Source organism: Narcine bancroftii, chromosome 10 (assembly GCF_036971445.1).
Source record: "Narcine bancroftii isolate sNarBan1 chromosome 10, sNarBan1.hap1, whole genome shotgun sequence".
NCBI classification, from domain to species: domain Eukaryota; kingdom Metazoa; phylum Chordata; class Chondrichthyes; order Torpediniformes; family Narcinidae; genus Narcine; species Narcine bancroftii.
The window spans coordinates 11,937,666-11,955,972 of record NC_091478.1 but is presented as its reverse complement, the minus strand read 5'-3'; the positions used below and the strand labels follow the sequence as shown (position 1 = coordinate 11,955,972).

The 18,307-nt window shown below is 41.0% G+C and overlaps 1 protein-coding gene across 2 annotated transcripts in view; it reads left to right on the top strand.

Moving 5' to 3' along the window:
* The first annotated feature begins 11,706 nt into the window (after nt 1-11,706).
* Nucleotides 11,707-18,307, top strand: part of wdr11 (WD repeat domain 11) — a 79,378-nt gene continuing 72,777 nt past the window's right edge. The window contains exon 1 of one of the 2 annotated variants that reach the window (XM_069899853.1): nt 11,707-11,820. In XM_069899853.1, coding sequence (XP_069755954.1) covers nt 11,738-11,820 — 83 coding nt within the window. In that variant the 5' untranslated portion in view covers nt 11,707-11,737. Of the gene's footprint in view, nt 11,821-16,276; nt 16,330-18,307 lie in introns of those variants that run through there. The other variant, XM_069899854.1, reaches the window with a different exon arrangement.

The following is an 18,307-nucleotide window of genomic DNA, read 5'->3' as shown; positions in this document are numbered from 1 at the left end:
GAACAGGGGCATCGACCACACACCTGGCTATATCAATGGTGCTGAGATGGAAAGTGTAGATTGCTTCATGTTCTTAGGAATAAACAACTCCAATGACTTAAAAACACACAATGCTGGAGAAACTCAGCATGTCAAACAGTGTTTTACCCCTATAGCAAAGGTAAAAATACATAACTGATGTTTCGGGCTGGAGCCTTTCATCAAGGCATAGAAAAATTTCGACAGGCATCCAAGCAAAAGAGTAGGGGGGAGGCTTGGTCGCAAAGTTAGGAGGTGATAAGTGGAGAAGGGAGGGAGGGGACAGTAGCAATTAGGAGGGAGAACGATGACTATATTAAAGAAAATGACAAAATATAAAATGACAACCCGGGCAAGCACTTTGACACACAGTCAAGAAAGCGCATCAACACATCTACTTCTTTTTAAAACTAAGGATCTCCTCCTTGGCTCTCAGCAACATCTACAAGGATACCCTCAGAAGTATACTGGCTGGATGCATCAAAGCGTGGGATGGGAGCTGTCCTCAAGATTGAAAGAAGCTACAAAAGTTGATAAATGAAGCTCAGAACATAATGCAAACTTCCCTCCTGAAGTGCCAGTTGATGAAGTAGACAAAGACGATGTGGTCAAACAATAATCATGGCTTTTATTAGCAGAAACTCATGGTACAATAATAGTAGAGATAATGCACAGCCGATGTTAGTACAGCAAGGCTCGCCAGAGAGGAGACTGGTAGCTTGGCAGAGATTCACCACACCTCCCCTCAGAGGAATCCATCTTCATCTCCCTTTTCCTGTGAAAGATACCCAGCATACTGAAGGACCCATCGCAGCCTGGACAGAATCTCTTCTCCCTCCTACCATTAGAGAGAAGGATCAAGAGCATGAAAGCATGCACCAACAGCTTAAACTTTCTTCTTGCACCCATCAGGCTCCTGAATGAACCCCACATGACTGCTCTCCTGCTGCCCTTGCTTGATATTAATTGGGATTTTTTTTCCCCCCCAGTGTAATTTCATACTCTGTGAATTGTTCTCCTCTTCTGTAAATGGTGCAAAAATGTTTGAGCTAATCAACTGGACTGCTGGCAAAAGAACCTTCGCACTTTCTAAATATAGTGTGGCAAATAAAGCAGTAATGATGTTGATGCCTGTCAATTAGCACTCTATAGAGTGGAAGAGTGGGAAAAATCACTTTTTCCAAGAAAATCTGGGCTCCTGTGTTTTGATTTTTTAATCTATTTTCAAATGTAATTTCTTCTTTTTCAATATTTTTATTGGCATCACAAATTATAGAGAACATACGGATATATGTTAAAAGTCAGAAAGATACATTACACTTAAATCACAACAGTTCATCCAAGGTACCCCACATTTTCAATCAAATTAATTGCTTATATTCTTTCTTTGGCTTGGCTTCCCGGACGAAGATTTATGGAGGGGGTAAAAGTCCACGTCAGCTGCAGGCTCGTTTGTAGCTGACAAGTCCGATGCGGGACAGGCAGACACGGTTGCAGCGGCTGCAGGGGAAAAATGGTTGGTTGGGGTTGGGTGTTGGGTTTTTCCTCCTTTGCCTTTTGTCAGTGAGGTGGGCTCTGCGGTCTTCAAAAAAGAGAATCTAAACCCACTACCAAGAAAGAAGCTGTTTGGCCAGAAAACAAAAGACAGAATTCTTATCAGAGAGATTAAATTGCCTTATTAGTCAACACATTTCCCCTTCATATCAAATCAAAAATTAAGAAAGTAATTCAAAAATGGTCCCCACACTGTATGAAAATTTGAATTCAAATTGGAAATTGAACATCTAATCTTCTCTAAATGCAAACATGACGATGTCACGCAGCCATTGGGCATGATTAGGTGGGGTAATGTCCTTCTATCTGAGTAACACTGCCCACCTAGCCATAAGAGAAATCAAAGCTAATACATGTAAATCCGATGCCATTAGTTATGTTATAACTAACAATACTAAATAAAGCAGTTAAGGAATTAGGTTTAAAATTAATTAATTTATAACCTTTCTATAATGGTTCAATATCTAACATTTATGATATGTTGTTGGGAATAAGAGATTTTGACCCTCAGATAATTTTTTTTTTAAAGCCTAGGAACATGGACCTACAGCTTTTAATTTCTGAAGAAACTTGGAGTGTAATTTTCAAATTGCTTAATATCTCTTCTTTATGTGCCCACCACTCTCTCCTACAATTTAAAGTAGTCCATAGGGCTCACATATCCAGAGTCAAACTATCTCATTTTTATGTGATAAATGCAACAATACAGATGATTCATTAATTCATATGTTTTGGACATATTAGAGTTTTGAGAAATACTGAAATGAAGTATTTCAAACTTTTTCTGCACTTTTTAAAGTTAATTTTAAACCTTGTACCTTAAATGTAATCTCTTGAACAATTTTAAGTAGATGAGGAGAATGATGAGCTTTCTGGCCATCGATGATTCAAATAGTTACCTACTTAAAAATTCCATGACATATTACTGAAGAAAATATGGCTGACCAAATTTGGTTTAGGATTGTATCAAATGACGTGATATGCAAGCTATTTCTTAAAATGTTTAGATATTAATGATTCTTTTCTGTGTTGTTTGGATTTTGTATTATACAAATTAGAATAGAAAATTAAGTTCAGTTTAGCTGTTATTTTCTGGTTTAGTGCCCACTTGTGCCCTGCTGAAGTTGCATGCAACCTAAAAATATACTGCCATTTTACCTTTTCATTCAAGTGCATCGGAATGTCTTTTCTACTTTAAAGTCTGTAACATAAATATGTAATTTGTATGTAATTCCTTGAGTAGGCTCTTTACTCTCAAATACCTTGTGAAACGAGAATGCAATTCAATGTAAATAGAATCGATCTGGATCTTTCCAGTAAAAAGTAAATGATCAACATTGATTTTCACAGCTCTTTGCTAGGTCCCTTTCCTGTCTAATTTCATGTGAATCAAGTTAAGATTCTTCACAGGTTCAATCTTTTTATGGTTTGCTATCTAATCATCCAAATTGCCATCTGTTTTACCTCTGATAGTCCTTCTTTGATAAGCCATCCTTTTGGACTGTTTTCCTAACTGAAACTTTTCTGGACTTACTCTCAAGTACATTTATTTATGTCTTGACTTGATAGTCCATCAAACACTTTGGCATACATGATTTCCCCATCAAAAGGATTCACTATTTCCCGTCTGGTACACAAGTGAAATGATATTGAGTTTAGTACTTTCAATGTTTTTTTTAAAAAAAATTGTCTCTGATTTATTTCACCCCCTCCATCCTGTTCTCTTGCAGGACAATGCAATGTGCCTCAAGTTTACCAACAAAAGGTAATCAGTTTCTATATTTTTTCCACTTGCCAACTGCATTCCTCAGTCTGCTTGCATACAGTGTCAGTTAATCACCACTGACATAAAGCCAATAACTCCATGGGGGTGGAAGCTAGGCATGCTGAATTACCTTTTAGTTTCAGTCGATGTTATGTGATCATGCAAGGGTCAAAGACAAATAAAGCACTTTTAATTAAACTTGGTAATGTTACAAAAATTGTAAATTTTTAAAAAAGCACAAGATTCACTTCTGTATGGCTTGTCTTATGCATTCTACAAACACTGCCTCAGCTCCCAAAGGTGTCTTCATGAGTCAATATTCTGGGTGTAAGCTGTGTCAGAAGCTATATTAGAAAATGAAAGCATACCTACACAATAATTCCTATGAAATGTTGGGAGGATGGCCAGATCGTGACATCAATCAAGTTGCCCCACTGTTTTTGACACTGGTGCCATCAGTTTGTTGCTAACCATTCCGAGTAATCCCTGTTTATAATTAAGAGCAGTCGGATATGCCTTCCCTGGCAGGGAGGAACCCTCCTTCCAATTTCTTAGCATTTCATCACTATTTTTATCTCTTGAAAAATTTGCTTTTTGTCCTTGCCCATTCATTTTAATCTATCTATATCTTGACACCTCACCCAAACCTCCTCACTATCCATTTTTCCAGAGTTATGCATCTCCCGCAATCAGCACATTTACATAGCTAGTAGAGCTGGAGGTTCGCAGTGCCAGAGGTTCACCCTCAAATCTAATCTCGTGTAAAGTTTATACATTTTCTTAGTGACGGTGTGGGTTTCTTCTGGGCACTCCGGTTCCCCACATCGTAAAGATGTGAGATTGGAAAGTTAATTTGATCCAGTCATTTGTCCCTGTTGTGGGGATAGTACCAAAGGGAGGGATGATGTGAATGTGAGGAAAATAAAATATGGGATTAATGAAAGACGAAAGCAAGTGGATAATTGGTGGTCAATTTGGACTTGGTTGGTGAAAAGCCTTTTTCCATTGGATTCATCTCTCTATGAATGAATCTAATTTTGCATATAATTCAATTTATCCCTCGTAATAATCACATTTAGACTGTGAACTACTGAGGGCTCAGTTCCAATCCCAGAGCAATCTCAAGAGTCAACATCCTGCAACCTAAAAAAGAGCCATTTATTTGTTTTCCATTCATTAATCAAAACATCATTCCACAGTAGTGTTTTAACTCAATACTGTTTAATTTTGTTTCATCATTGTGATGCGCTGTTAGACAGAATCAGACGCACACAAGGTAAAGACTGTACAACAGGCTTTAATCCACAAAGACTTCCAGAGAGCCAGGCTGGTTGTAGCTGCAGTAACTCTGAGAGAGACTACGGAGGCCGGTGCAGGCTTATATCCCGGAGAGTGATTGACACCCGACCGGGTGGGGCTGGATCCAATCAAGTCAACTGATTGATAGCCAGCTAGGCGTTGTCCTGTCCCCCTTACTCTCCTGCAGGTAGAGGTTGCCCCCTGCAGTAGGCCGTCGGTACACTCCTGCAGGAACAGAGGTTGCCCCCTGCAGTAGGCCAGTGGTGTATTACCATAATCATCTCCTGTGCTGTATATTATTGAGTGCCTTCTGAGAGTCCAATAATGTCTCATCAACTGGTTTGCCCTTATCTATTATGCTAGATACAAACTAAATAAAACACTAACAAATTTGTCAATGATGCTTTCTTTATCATGGATCAATGTTGACCCAGCTCACTCCATTATTTCCCAAGTGTCCTGCTGCCACTTTCTTAATAATTAATTTAGGCATTTTACCAGTTAATTGATCTACAATTGTTCTCTTGTTTTACTTTCTCCCTCTCTCCCTCCCCCTCTCTCCCCCCCCCCCCTTACTCTCTCCTTCTTAAATTAATCTTCCTGCTCCAGCCAAAATACAATTCGCCTTTAGAAGGTGCAAAAGAATCATAAGGAATAGGAGCAGGAGTAGGCCATTTGGCCCTTTGAGCTTGCATGCCATGGCTGCTTTGGCCATGGATTTGGCTCCACTTACCAGCCTTTCCCCCTATCAGCCTTAATTCCCCTACTCTGAAAAAAAATCTCTCTGAGTTTTAAATATATTCAATTTTGTGATCTCCACTGCTTTAATCAGCCAAGCTTCATCACTCTCTGGGAAAAGCAGTTCCTTCTCATTTCTGATCTTAACCTACTCCCTCGAATCTTGAGGCTCTGTCCCCTTGCTCTAGTCTTACTTTGAAGCTTTTATCTTGTCTATTGCTTTCATAATTTTATACATTTCTATAAGATCCCCTCTCATTCTGCTGAATTCCAGCAAGTACAGTCCAAGGCAACTCAGTCTCTCCCCACTGGCTAACACTTTCATCTCTGGAATCAACCTGAGGATGACTGGAAGAAATATAAGTGCATACTGGCTTTGAAATACATACTAGATTTAAAAAAAAAACAGTGTGAAGTGCTTTCAATAACTCAAAAGACTGGAGTTACAGAACATCAGGCTTTTATTAACAAAAAAACTTGAAGTGTATCCCATTCTGTGACCCAGGCATTTGTGGGAGGGGTTACGGGATTGAATCCTTTATACAAGGTCAAGTGGATGGAGCCACAGTGTTATGTCTCTTGAGTTACTTGGGAGGCTTCTTAAATAACTTAGAGATGTAAGATTCAAATAACAGAAGAGACTTTACTTACTGATGCCTTCCACCATCTCAGGAAACTGTTTACACACACTTATATATAGCCCCACAGTGGTGCATTACAGCTACTACAGAGAGAAGGGTGCATTCTTACGTGGTTACAAAATAGTTCACTTTATCCTGACTATATAACACAATGGTAGTCACAGCAAGGGGGATAAATGAGTAAACAACAGTTTACCACAAAGAGTATTGTTAATGATATTTGTTCTCAAAGTTTAGCATCCCTGGTGTGGCCTGCAGCTCATTCAACAATGCAATTAGTTCTTATTGTATATTGTAGTCATGTTAATTTGAAGGCAGTTTTCTATGAATAATTCCTGTACCTGGTAATTGAATTTTAGTGGAATATACAACTGTTGAACTGCATTTTCAACAGAAAATGAGATAGCAATTACTTGCCAATATTATGTACATTTCACAAGCATATTCATTGTGAATTAGGTATGTAAAACACATTGTATGGCATGTGGAGAATACTCATGCAGAATTTACAAGGTGAACTTTCTAACAACGGATGATCAAATTGAATAGAGAACAAGCAATTAAGAATTATATTCAATTTCTATTTACAATTTATTGTATTGGATGCTGAGCTCTAAATGTGTTAATAAATGCATTTAAATAGAGCTGGAGTTACAACAACTCCAGTTCTCTGCTAGATCTTTTTTCTGCGTGACCTCATTTGCATTACCTATTGTAAACTTTGGGTTTGAGAAGGGTTATGCTATATAAACAGCTGTGAAATGCAAATCGGAAGAAAGAAATCGTGGAAAAACTCAAGTCATCAGTAAAGTGGTTCTGAGTAAATTGTTGGAGTTGTGGGCTAACACATCAAAGCCACTAATGGATTTAATGACATAGTCTTAAAAGAAGCGACCAATAAGCTAACTCATTTGGAAGAAATGCAAGTGAATTGCTATATCACTGGTCTTGTTCCAATATGATCCCATGGCAGTCATATCTTTTCTTCTTCTTTGCATCCCCTGTGGCACTTTTCCACGCAGCAGAGGAGATGGAACACCTGCCCATTCTCCTCATCCCTTCTGACCATCCAGGGACCCAAACAATCATTCCAGGTGAAGCAATGATTCACTTGCATTTCTTCCAATCTAGTGTACTTCATTTGGTACTCAAAGCATCGCCTCCATTACATTGGAGAAACCATAAAGTGCAGAAACAGAATTAGGCCCATCAATTCTTCTCTCCCATTGATAGAGCAGGATTAGGTTTCTCGCTTGATTTGAGTAATCATTAGGGAGAGGTGTCAATGTGAAGTGCTGTTCAACATGAATCAAGCTGTTGTTTATATTCAGCCAACATCTGCAGCTTCAAGTGTATGAAATGTTGAGTGTAAACGTCTATGACACAGTCCTCAACAGACTTCTATCTGTGTTTAATAAAATTTGAAAATCTGAAATCCAGTTCATGCTTCATTCAACTTAGGGTAGGAGTTGTAAACTTGATGACTAGTAAACATTTAATTGGGCAAATCACCCTGGACTGGAATCAATATTTCTGATATAAACAGTTAGCTTTCAGCCAGAAATTGCAGTAAGTCTTCTCAAATCTATTTTGATTGAGTCAAGATCAGCACATATTGAAACAAAGTTTGTGTGTGGCAGGGTGAAATTATAGAGCACACCTCACACTTACAGGTAGAATTTAATTTCATAATGCCTTTCAGTATAGATTATTGCATTCAAAATGAAAACATACACAATAATTTAAAAGTATTTCAGGCAGAATAAGGAAAAAAATAGAAATTAGGCAGTATTCACCTGTTTTACATTAAGAAAAAAAATGTACAGAGATCATTGGTTAATTTGGAATGTGAATCAGATATGCAGGTTCTAATTCTTATTAGTGGAGGCAATTCTTTGCAAACCTTACTGTTCACTTGTGTGTTGCCATAATTTATACTTCACAATGTGTGGATCTTTATATATTGATGAAATTCAATGTCGAATATTGTGGACTATAAATTGGCATTATTTCACAACATTTACCTGATATGCAAATAAAATACTGCAATTTCACTGCAGGGTGAAAGCTGGCAATTGAATGATTATGTTATCAAAGTGGGTCTGTGTAAACAATAGCCATCTAAAAAACTTGGAGGTGGATTGGATCTGTGAGATTGGTTTGATAAACATTATCTCATACAGATCCAACAGTAAATACTTTCTAACTCTGGCAGTGCATGCAGACTGCCATATTACCATAAATTGTACAGTGTTTGTACTAGTGAAGGTGACCTGTATACTCAATATTTTATATTGCTGATGCTTTTCAGATCTCATTAATGGTGGACATGAATAAGGTATTGCACAAAATCATGGAAATTGAGTTTACTTGTGTATTGATTATGAATAAACTGTTTAGACACAGATACCAATATCCCGCGGCGACCATTACCTTTAGAATAGCTTACCCTTCGTTCTTAAATTTTTCAAATGTTTATTTATTTCCACCTTAAATATTTCCAATGATCTGGCCTCACCGCTGTTTGGGGGCAGCGAATTCTGGAGATTCTCTCTTCTAAAATAAATTTTGATGCCTCTTATTTTGCAGCTAAATCCCTATCTGGTGAAAACATCTCAAACCTAGACTGCCCAGCTCCTTTTGGTTTTAGATCTTTTTTTCTTCTAAACTCCAAGGATTACAGATTGAAATTGTTTCATCTTCTTAATAGGAGAACACACTCATCCCAGTCATTTGCCTTGTGAAGCTCCTTTGGACTATCTCCAATGCTGGCTGCTGTAAGGGAATCAAAACTCTAAATCCTATTCCAGGCGTAGGCTCACCAACACTCTGTACAACAGTAACAAAACCTCCCTATTCTTAAACTCCAATTCCTTTGCAACAAAACCCAATGAACGATTATCTCTTTTGCTACCTATTTGACCTCCCTGCTAAATGGTTGAGGTTCATGCACTTGGACAACAAGATCTATCTGAATGCCATTCATTTTCAATTGTTCTCCATTGAGATAAAACCTGCCTTTTAATTTGTCTTTACTGCAGTTCATAATCTCTCATACCTTCCCCTCTGTTTTTGCCCATTAGGAATCATAATGTCCTCATTGCGACATGCCTTTCCACCTCATAAATGTCTTGAATGAAAATTGAAGTAGATACGTTAATAAGGGTGCAGATCACACAAGGATTGGTGGCACTGTGGATAGTGTAGAGGGCTATCAAAGAATGTAACAGGATATAAATCAGTTACAGATATCAGCAGAAAAATGGCAGATGGAGTTTAATCCAGACAAGTAGGAGGTGTTGCACTTTGGGAGTTCAAATGTAAGGGGAAAGTATACATATAATGGCAAGACTCTTTAAAACATTGATGTACAGAGGAATCTGGGGGTTTACATCCACAGATACTTGAAAGTAGCCACACAGTGGATTGGATGGCGAAGAAAGCATATGGTATGCTTGCCCTCATTGGTCGGAGCACTGAGTATAAGACTGAAGAAGTCTTGCATTAAATTTTTGTTAGACTGCACTTGAAGTAGTATCCGCTCAACTGGAAATGTCTTCTGCATCATTTCTAGAGCTTCCTTATCCTTCCTGCAATGGGTCAGCGAACAATACGCATATTACAGCCTAACAAAAATTTTATATAGCTGTAACATGACTTCTTCAGTCTTAAACTCAGTGCTCTGACCAATGAAGGCAAGCATACCATACGCTTTCTTTGCCACCGAGAACAGAGATGCAGAGGGATTTCTTTAGGGAGGCCAGGTCATTGGGTGTATTTAAGACAGAGATTGATAGGCTCCTATTTAGCCAGGGCGTCAAAGGTTATGGGGAGTAGGCGGGGCAGTGGGACTAAATGGGGAAATGGATCAGCTCATGATTAAATGGTGGGGCAGACTCGATGGGTTAAATGGCTTATTTCTGCTCCTATGTCACATGGCCTTAAATATGAATATCAATATTCAGGAGGTACAGGAGCAAAGATTTAAATTCAAAACATACCAGAAATTCTTGGTCAATTGGGGTAATTGGTCAGCACTGGCTTGTGGGCTGAAAGGGCCTGATAACATGCTGTATGTCTAAATTTTTTTTAAAATTAAATTCGTTGAGCATTTTTACCTTGCTGTGCCCATCAGGCTGCAGGTAACCTTAATAAACAATTTTCTCAGGGTTGGGATTTTAGTTTAAAAAAAACACAGGTTATTGATCCAGAGGCCTTGCTGTGGATAATTGACTCATCTATTGGGTAGGAGGCCTGAAATAAAAACTGAACTCATCTCACTGCGGCAGCTGTGACTTTTAAATTAAGTAAATGGTCTGAAATTTGCCTTCTCGGTAATGATAACCACAAAAATAATGGATTCAATCATGAACTGCTGGAAGAATTTAATGGGTCAGGCAGCACCTGGGGAGGCAAAGAGGTGGTAGATCTTTCTAGTTGAGACCCTGCATCAGGGACTAGATGGTTGTAAATTTCCACTAATATTCTTGAGAAGAGGAAATCCTCATTCAGTCCACCCTTGATCAATGAGCACTACTTTCTCAAGGGAAACTTACTGATAGATGACACTACCTTTTCAAGCACTCTGCCCCTCCCTCTTCCTAATTTTTTTTTTGTTGACAAAAATGAATATTTCGCTAGTGGCATTTGATGCTTTTGCAGTGCAATAAATTGGAAGTGGAAGTTGTGGAGGCCAGGTCATTGGGTGTATTTAAGACAGAGATTGATAGGCTCCTGTTTATCCAGGGCGTCAAAAGTTGCTTCCCCTGAAAAGAACATTTGGCTCCCTCGATGGTGGAGCCTTTGAGTTAAGAGGGTAGGTGTCGCATCTCTTGAAGGTTGCCAGCGATAGATGTTCAGTCTGTCTGAAAATCCGGCCTGCTCTGGGAATGGATTTTCCAATTCTCCGGCAGAACTTTTAAAATTCAAATTTAAGCAGAAGTAAGAAGAGGTGAACAGGTAAATTTTGATGGTTAATTCATTAGCAAATACAGCATGGTTCATTTATCAAAACGAGCAGTTTTAAAGAAAAATGAAGTCAATACCCACCCACAAAAAAAAACCCCGCTAAATTTAAAAAGTTTGAGAGTTTCCAAAAAGCCCAGATTCTCAGCTACTCTGAAATGTTGGCATCCGTAGTTTTGGACTTCTACTGTATAAGAATGGGAGTGGATGATGGCCCTCCCAGAACGCACAGTCCCTATAGAAGGATGACAGGGGAAGGAGAAGGATGCAACAGCTCGTTGAAGGTGACCCAAATTATGCAGGATGTTCTGTGGAACGTGGAGGCTGGCGGAAGGTCACTTATCGACATAATGTAGATGAGAGCACAACTGTGCAAATGGCTCACACCAACTGATTATTTCAGCATTTTGTGTTTTCATTTTACATCTCCAGCATTTGCATTTTTTTTTGTTGCTTTTACTTAAAAACATTAAGGACCAAGATCTGATGCAATGGATTGCCAACCCCTGTCTCCCAAAGGCACTCTCCAGCAGGGGTCACTTCCTGCATCCAGCAAGCGGAGCAGGCCAAGGTGGAAACAGCGCCCCCCGTGGCCCGGCGGCCAGTGCCGGGATGGCCGGCGAGGAGACCGCCCGCCCACTCGCTTCCGGTTTCCACGGCAGCCCCGGAAGTCGGCACCTGCCTGCGTGAAGGGGCCGAAGGGGGGGTGGGGGAAGGAGGTCGGGTCTCCTCGGGAGCGGGGGAAGGGGGAGCCAGGATGGTGCTGTCGGTGAACATCAAGCTGTCCGCCAGGACGTTAACGGGGACGCTGAGCGGGCAGAACAGAGGGGCAGCGGACTGGTGAGTCGAGGCAGCCGGGCCCTCCCTGGGCCCAGGCCCCAGGCCCCAGGCCGGGGGGTCACGTCCCACACAGGAGGAGCAGGCTTCGCCTCCACCCCCCTCCCTGTCAGCTCCCTCGCCGCCCTCTTGAGTCACTTGGTTTGTGTCGGAACGGCTTGATATACGTGGTTATCTTCACAGATGAATATTCTCCACCCCCCACCCCCCCCACCCCCCCCACCCCCCACCCCCCACCACCCCCCACCCCCCACCCCCCACCACCCCCCACCCCCCACCCCCCACCACCCCCCACCCCCCACCACCAAACACTCAGACAGACTCCACTGAGCAGCTGCTGCCCAGGCTCCAGAAGTTAATTTGGATGCAGTTGCTGGATAGGTTTTGTACCCGAGGGAAGGAACAGTAGAAGTAAATGATTTAAAGCAGTGGTTGTCAAGCTGCCCCCCCCCCCCCCCCCCCAAAACCAAACTCACATTCCACTTTAAGTCATCCCTATGCTTAAGGTGGGAAGGGAAGGTTGAGAACCACTGCTTGATGGCCCATTTCCTTTGGAGTTCTGAAACCGTGCGCCTAATGAGTCAACGAGGCACAATTAAAACAGAGGTTTCCAAACCTTTTTCTTTCCACTCGCATGCCACCTTAGGCAATCCCTTCCGAATCGCAGAGCGCCTATGGCATAGGGATTGCTTAAGGTGGAATGTAAGTGTAGTTTGAAAACCACTATCTTTAATTCTCGTTAACATTTCCCGTTTATGCCCCAGAGACAACAGAAATCCTCAGCCACAATACAATGCTTTGCATGCCTCATTGAGAACCTTTACAAGGGATACGGTGTGAAGAGATGTAAGGGAGGTTCTGATCTATCAAGAGGCAAACGCTTTACAGGTATTTTCTACGTACCATGACTGTTCCCCTTCACACCCTGTCTCCTTAAAGGATTCTAATCCTTTTCCTCAATTCATCTGCTTCTGTCTCATCTGCTCCCAGTATGTGATCTTCAGAAAACATGGCTTCCTCTCTACAACATCAACTCAGCCCTCACTTCCTCTATTTCCTGCATGTCGAGCTGATACCCCCCCACCCCAAGATGCACCAAGGACAGATTCCCCTCACTTACCACTCCATTAGCCTTGCATCCAACGTATTATTCTCCACAATTTCTGCCATGATCACACCACCAGACACACCTTCCCCTCTCTGGTTTCTGCTGGGACTGCAGCCTCTGGGACTTCCTCGCCCACTCATCCTTTCCCACTAATTCCCCCTTGGTACCTTTCACTAGCCGCTTTCAGGTGCTCAGCCGCAGATAATGCGCCGGCAGATGCGGCTAGGGGCGTCCAGCTGGGATGTTCAGGTGGCCGTGGAGAAGACGCCTTTCTGTCACTTGAACGTGCCGGCTGAAGGAGAGCCGTGTCCAAGCGAATGCCGGTTCCTGTGGAGTATGTACTGTGGCCGTAGTCCCACTGCTGCTTTCAGCTGCAATGGAGAATAGACCTACAGGAGGAGGGTTAAGTAAGTGTTCCTCCTGGCTGGGTTCTCCACTTTCAGGTGGCCACCCAGCAGCCGCGTTGGGGTAGAATAGGCGGCTTTACTGTTGGGTATTCTGGCCACCTGAAAGAGGCTACTGTGACCGCAAGACTTCCTCCCTTGCCACCATTTGAGGCCGAAACAATCCTTCCAAGTGAAGCTGCACTTCACTTGTGGATCTGTAGGGATCACCTACTGCATCCAGTGCTCCCCTTGTGCTCATTTCATTGAGCACACTTGCTCTGTCCACTGCAATAACTGGGGCCTCCCAGTGGCCAACCATTTCAATTAGACACACCATTTGCACACTGACATCTATCCATGGCCTCATGTACTGCCACACAGATGCTACCCACAAATTGGAGGAACAACACCTAATATTTCATCTGGGTTCCCTCCAACCAGATGGCATTAACATTGACTTCCAGTTTTCATTAGACCTCTTCGCCCCCCCCCCCCCTCACCAAGTCTTTCCTCTAGCTCCCCACCTCCTTTCATTTGCTCTTCAGTCGGAGAGCTACCTCCTCCTCCTCCTCCTCCTCCTATCACCTCAACTTTTTTTTTTGTCTTCTACCCTCCCACCTTATCTTCTTAGCTGTTAGCCTTTAATTCTCCCCTGCCCCTTCCTTCACCATTTTATTCAGATGCCTGTCTTTTTTTTTGCTTTTACCTTGACAAAGGCCCTAAAACATTGGTTACCCTTTACTTCCGTTCTGCCAAGTTTAGGTATTGCACTACAATCAATAGCCCTTTCTAATGCAACACCTGGGTAGCCCTCCTGGGATCCAGCTGTGATTACTGGGGGAAAGGTGTTAGAAGGACCTTTCAAATCACAGGGGGATCTACCCATTAAATTGCCAACCCAGTGGTTTAAGGGAATTCCGCCTCCACAATTGACACATCACACACTCACTGGATGCTCAGATGCTGGCTGCCCAGTGGTGCACGCGCTCAAGCGCTGATGTCATTGGAATAACGGGTCGTCCATTTTTCATTTTCAAATCGGCCTTGGACTTGACCTAGGTAAGTTTAACTGGGTTCGCTGACTACCTCTGAGATAGGTCAGGGTCCTGGTTGAGTTCCGACGGGGTTGACCCGGTTGGATCCCTTCATACTGCTGCGTAACTGGGGTGATAAACTAAACTGCCCTGTTAACCCCACTTTACACAGCAGTTTGAAAGGGCCAACAGTGTCTGCAAGCTTTCTTGTTTAATTCCCAAAAATATATGCTGTCCAAATTCAGTGTAGGGGCCATTTATCCTTTGAAAGTTTTGCTTTCTGTGCAATTCATCCTAAATAATAGTATCAGAAAATGCAGAACTTTAGACAAAGAGGGAAAAGGAAACGTTACATCAAATTACATTTGGAGTATCCATAGATAGTTTAATTTATGTTGGCTCAGTGATAACAGAAGTTGTTGGATACCTCACCATGCTACTAATTTGTTCCTTTTTGTCCATTGGGATATGTGCATGTTTCTGCTCTTCTGCGATTCAAATCGAGATGATATTGTCTGGAATAAACTCTCTTGCTCTACCTCTCTCTTCCTCACCCTGATACCAATTTCTCCACTATCAAATGCTCCTCTCCTCCCATAGTTTCATCGTGATACACTGTAAACACAAACGTGTTATGTTCTTGATAAATGGAGGCTGAAACTGTACTTTGGCCAACTGATACGGTATTTAAAAAAAAAAGCAAATGTATATTTTGTTCAATATCTAGCTTCTGCTTTCTTTGGTGCACAAAAAATAAGACCACTACAGAAAACATTTGCAAATTTCCATTCTTTATGGGATGTGTTTTCTGTCTAAATTGATACATTTTATTAAGTTTTTATTTATCCAGTTGCTTTGATGCTTCAAACTCTGAACTGATGTTTATTAATGGTAATTAAACCGGCATGTTACTTGAATTAAGTTTGCCACTGCTACATTTTGAGAGAACCCAATGAACCATAGCTTAAAGATAAACATGTTTGATAACCTAGATTCTAAAGATGTGTTTTTTTTTGTAATTCAATGTTCAAATTTATTGTCAGAGTACAAACATGATATCACATACAACCCTGAGGTTCTTTTCCCTTGGACCGCACAGAATTTCTACTTATCAGTAGTACCTTTACAAAAAAAAACTGTACTCTAGAAGACTCCAAAGATGTTGATAGCAAATGATTCAATAGGTGCATTGGATGTCAGTGTAAGGTTGTTGGATTCCCACATGTTGGACATGTTCATTGTGCCACTTTTGTGATTTGAATATCCTAGTATTTTCTTAATACATCCTTACATTTACAGAATTGATATGTTGGGTGAATAGCTACTTAGAGGCCAAATCAGGGCCTACATGGTCCATTTGTTCAATTTCAATGCAGTTATTCATTTGGGGTGATCAGACAGGACAGTCTCCCAAAATCAAAATGTATCGTGCTTTGTACATGTTGGAAACAATGATAATGTGTGACAGGCTCATCATATGTGAAATAATCATTGTTCAGGAGACTGCTGAACAGGTAACTATCTGGGATATTCAAACCATATCTTCCTTGGTTTTACATGTAAGCTTGAAACAGAGGATGTTTCCTCGCATTACTTTGGAGCCAGACACCTTAATGCCTTAATGTGTGCCACTGATGCCAGGTCCAGTCATACCTCGTTTGTTTGCAATGGATGTAGTTAGCAATCTGATATCTTCACAGTTCATTGATCAGTGTCGGGGCTGGTGGCGAACTGTTGGGGGAGGGGGGGAGATCATCCCTTGCTACCACTCTCCCCTCCCCGCCCTTTGTGAGTGACAGGTTGCACATATTAAACGTCATCAAGAGGTCACAGCCTTTTCCTGTCCTGGACCCAGCAGGGTGGGTCAGTCTTTTAGACAGAAAGCTGTTACAAAATGCATCGGCTCTGATACCACCTACCTTGGTAGTACCAGATATGGGATGAAAATGACACCCCTCATTCCACCTTCATTGCGTTTATACAGGTAGGAAAAGTAGTTAAAAGGCAGTTAATTCTGTCTTTTAGCAGCGATGTGAAAGGGGCTATATAGTGATATTTTCCCATTTGAATTTGATCAGGAATGTTAAACATGATTATTGAATTCTTTAATTAACACTAATTTATGCATTGGGGCACAGTCAAAGCAGAATTCTCTTAACTGAGATGACTCTTTAAAATCCTGGCAGATTTTAGTACTCATTACTACTTGCTAACCAGCTGCTGTTTGTATCATAGCAGATGGAATTGGAAGTTAACCCTGGACTCTGTGTCCCAGTTTTCAGGGACTACCAATAAGTGCATATACTCCATGTCCCTGTTTTCCAGGAATGGTTTTATACCTAACCACCAGCTCATTTGTACTGGTGTTCTTACTGTAGTTTACCCATGGATCCAGACCAGAGTATATATTATGAAAGGTCAAAAATGGCTAGACTTCAAAGAGTTAATGTTATTTTTGGCTAAAATTGATCCTAAGATTATTTTAAAGATAATAATACGACTTTACAGCTAAAAGTTTTAGATTATTTTGAGACTTAATGACTTGTTATTTCAGGGGAATCAAGTTTGAACCTGGAGTGTGTATCTGACTATTCATGTAAATGATATTATATTGCTTTATTCTTTCAGATTTCTGATCATTTTAATCTGGACAATCAGAATTAGTGTGATTTTTTTCAAAGCAAAGGTGTACATTAACAAAAATAGTTTTAAAGCAGTGGTTTGCAACCTTTTTCCACTCACATACCACCTTAAGCAATCCCTTGGTAATCACAGAGGACCGATGGCATAGGGATTACTTAAAGTGGTATGCGAATGGAAAAGGAAGGTTGAGAATCACTGTTTTAAAGGCTTATGCGAAGGATCGGGACCATTTTGTTGTTAGTCATTTGCACTGTACAATGTGCCCAATTCAAATCAAATATAACATTCCTAACTATATTAATCTTACACAACAGATGCCATGTGACTTGAAGATACCAGTTTCTGAATAATTTAATTCTCAGTCATTTTGAAAGTTGATACATTTGCCAATAACCTATTAAATAAATAATCAGTGCAAATGGACTTGCATGAAGTAATGAATTACAGAACCCCAAGTAAGGTAACTGCTACCAGTTAAGATGATTAAGTGGAAGAAACAGATATAACGCAAAGCATTGGAATAATTTTCTTCCTTGGATTTAGAATATCGAAAGTTGTTTCAGAGTGTTGGGCCAGGTAATGCACTTACAGAACGTGCTAAAATGATGTCTGGCATTGTGAGACCTGGACTCTCATTTTAAAACCAAATGTGCTGAAAACACATACGACTCCGATTAGCCAAAGTCAGAAATCCTCATTTATCTGAAATTTTTTTGGAGCCAAACTGACCAGGGACGTCGGGCTCCCGGGCAGGAGTGGGGATGTTGGGCTCCTGGCAGCAGTGGGGCCTTGGCGGGGAGGTGTCGTGATTGATGGTGGCCAGCATTTTTTTTTTTGGTGAGAATTAAACATTTTAATGCTTAAAAAGCCTTTCCTTGTTGTTGTTGGCTGAACACTGTTAGAAGTGATTTGTGTTGCTACTGGGCTGTTTTTCAAAAATGACCAGTTCACTGGAAAAAAATAGTTTATCTGAAATAGACCCGGTCCTGACCATTTTGGATAATCGGAGTTGTACTCTATGAGCTGTCCACATTGTTCTCAGTGAAACAGAACACTTGGGACTTCAATAGGTTCATCATCAAGGTTGCATCTAAAACTGAAGTTAAGGATGATGAACTAAACTGAAAAAAGTTGGTAAATTAAATGGGTAGAATTTGATATGAAATCGGGTTCAGAAGAGACCCGGAAACAAAATCTTAGAAGAAGATCACTTGGGCATTTTGAACCCTAGTAACTGCCAAAATGTTTGGCCTGGAAGTCAGCCTGAAGAAAACTGAGGTCCTCCATCAGCCAGCTCCCCACCATGACTACCAGCCCCC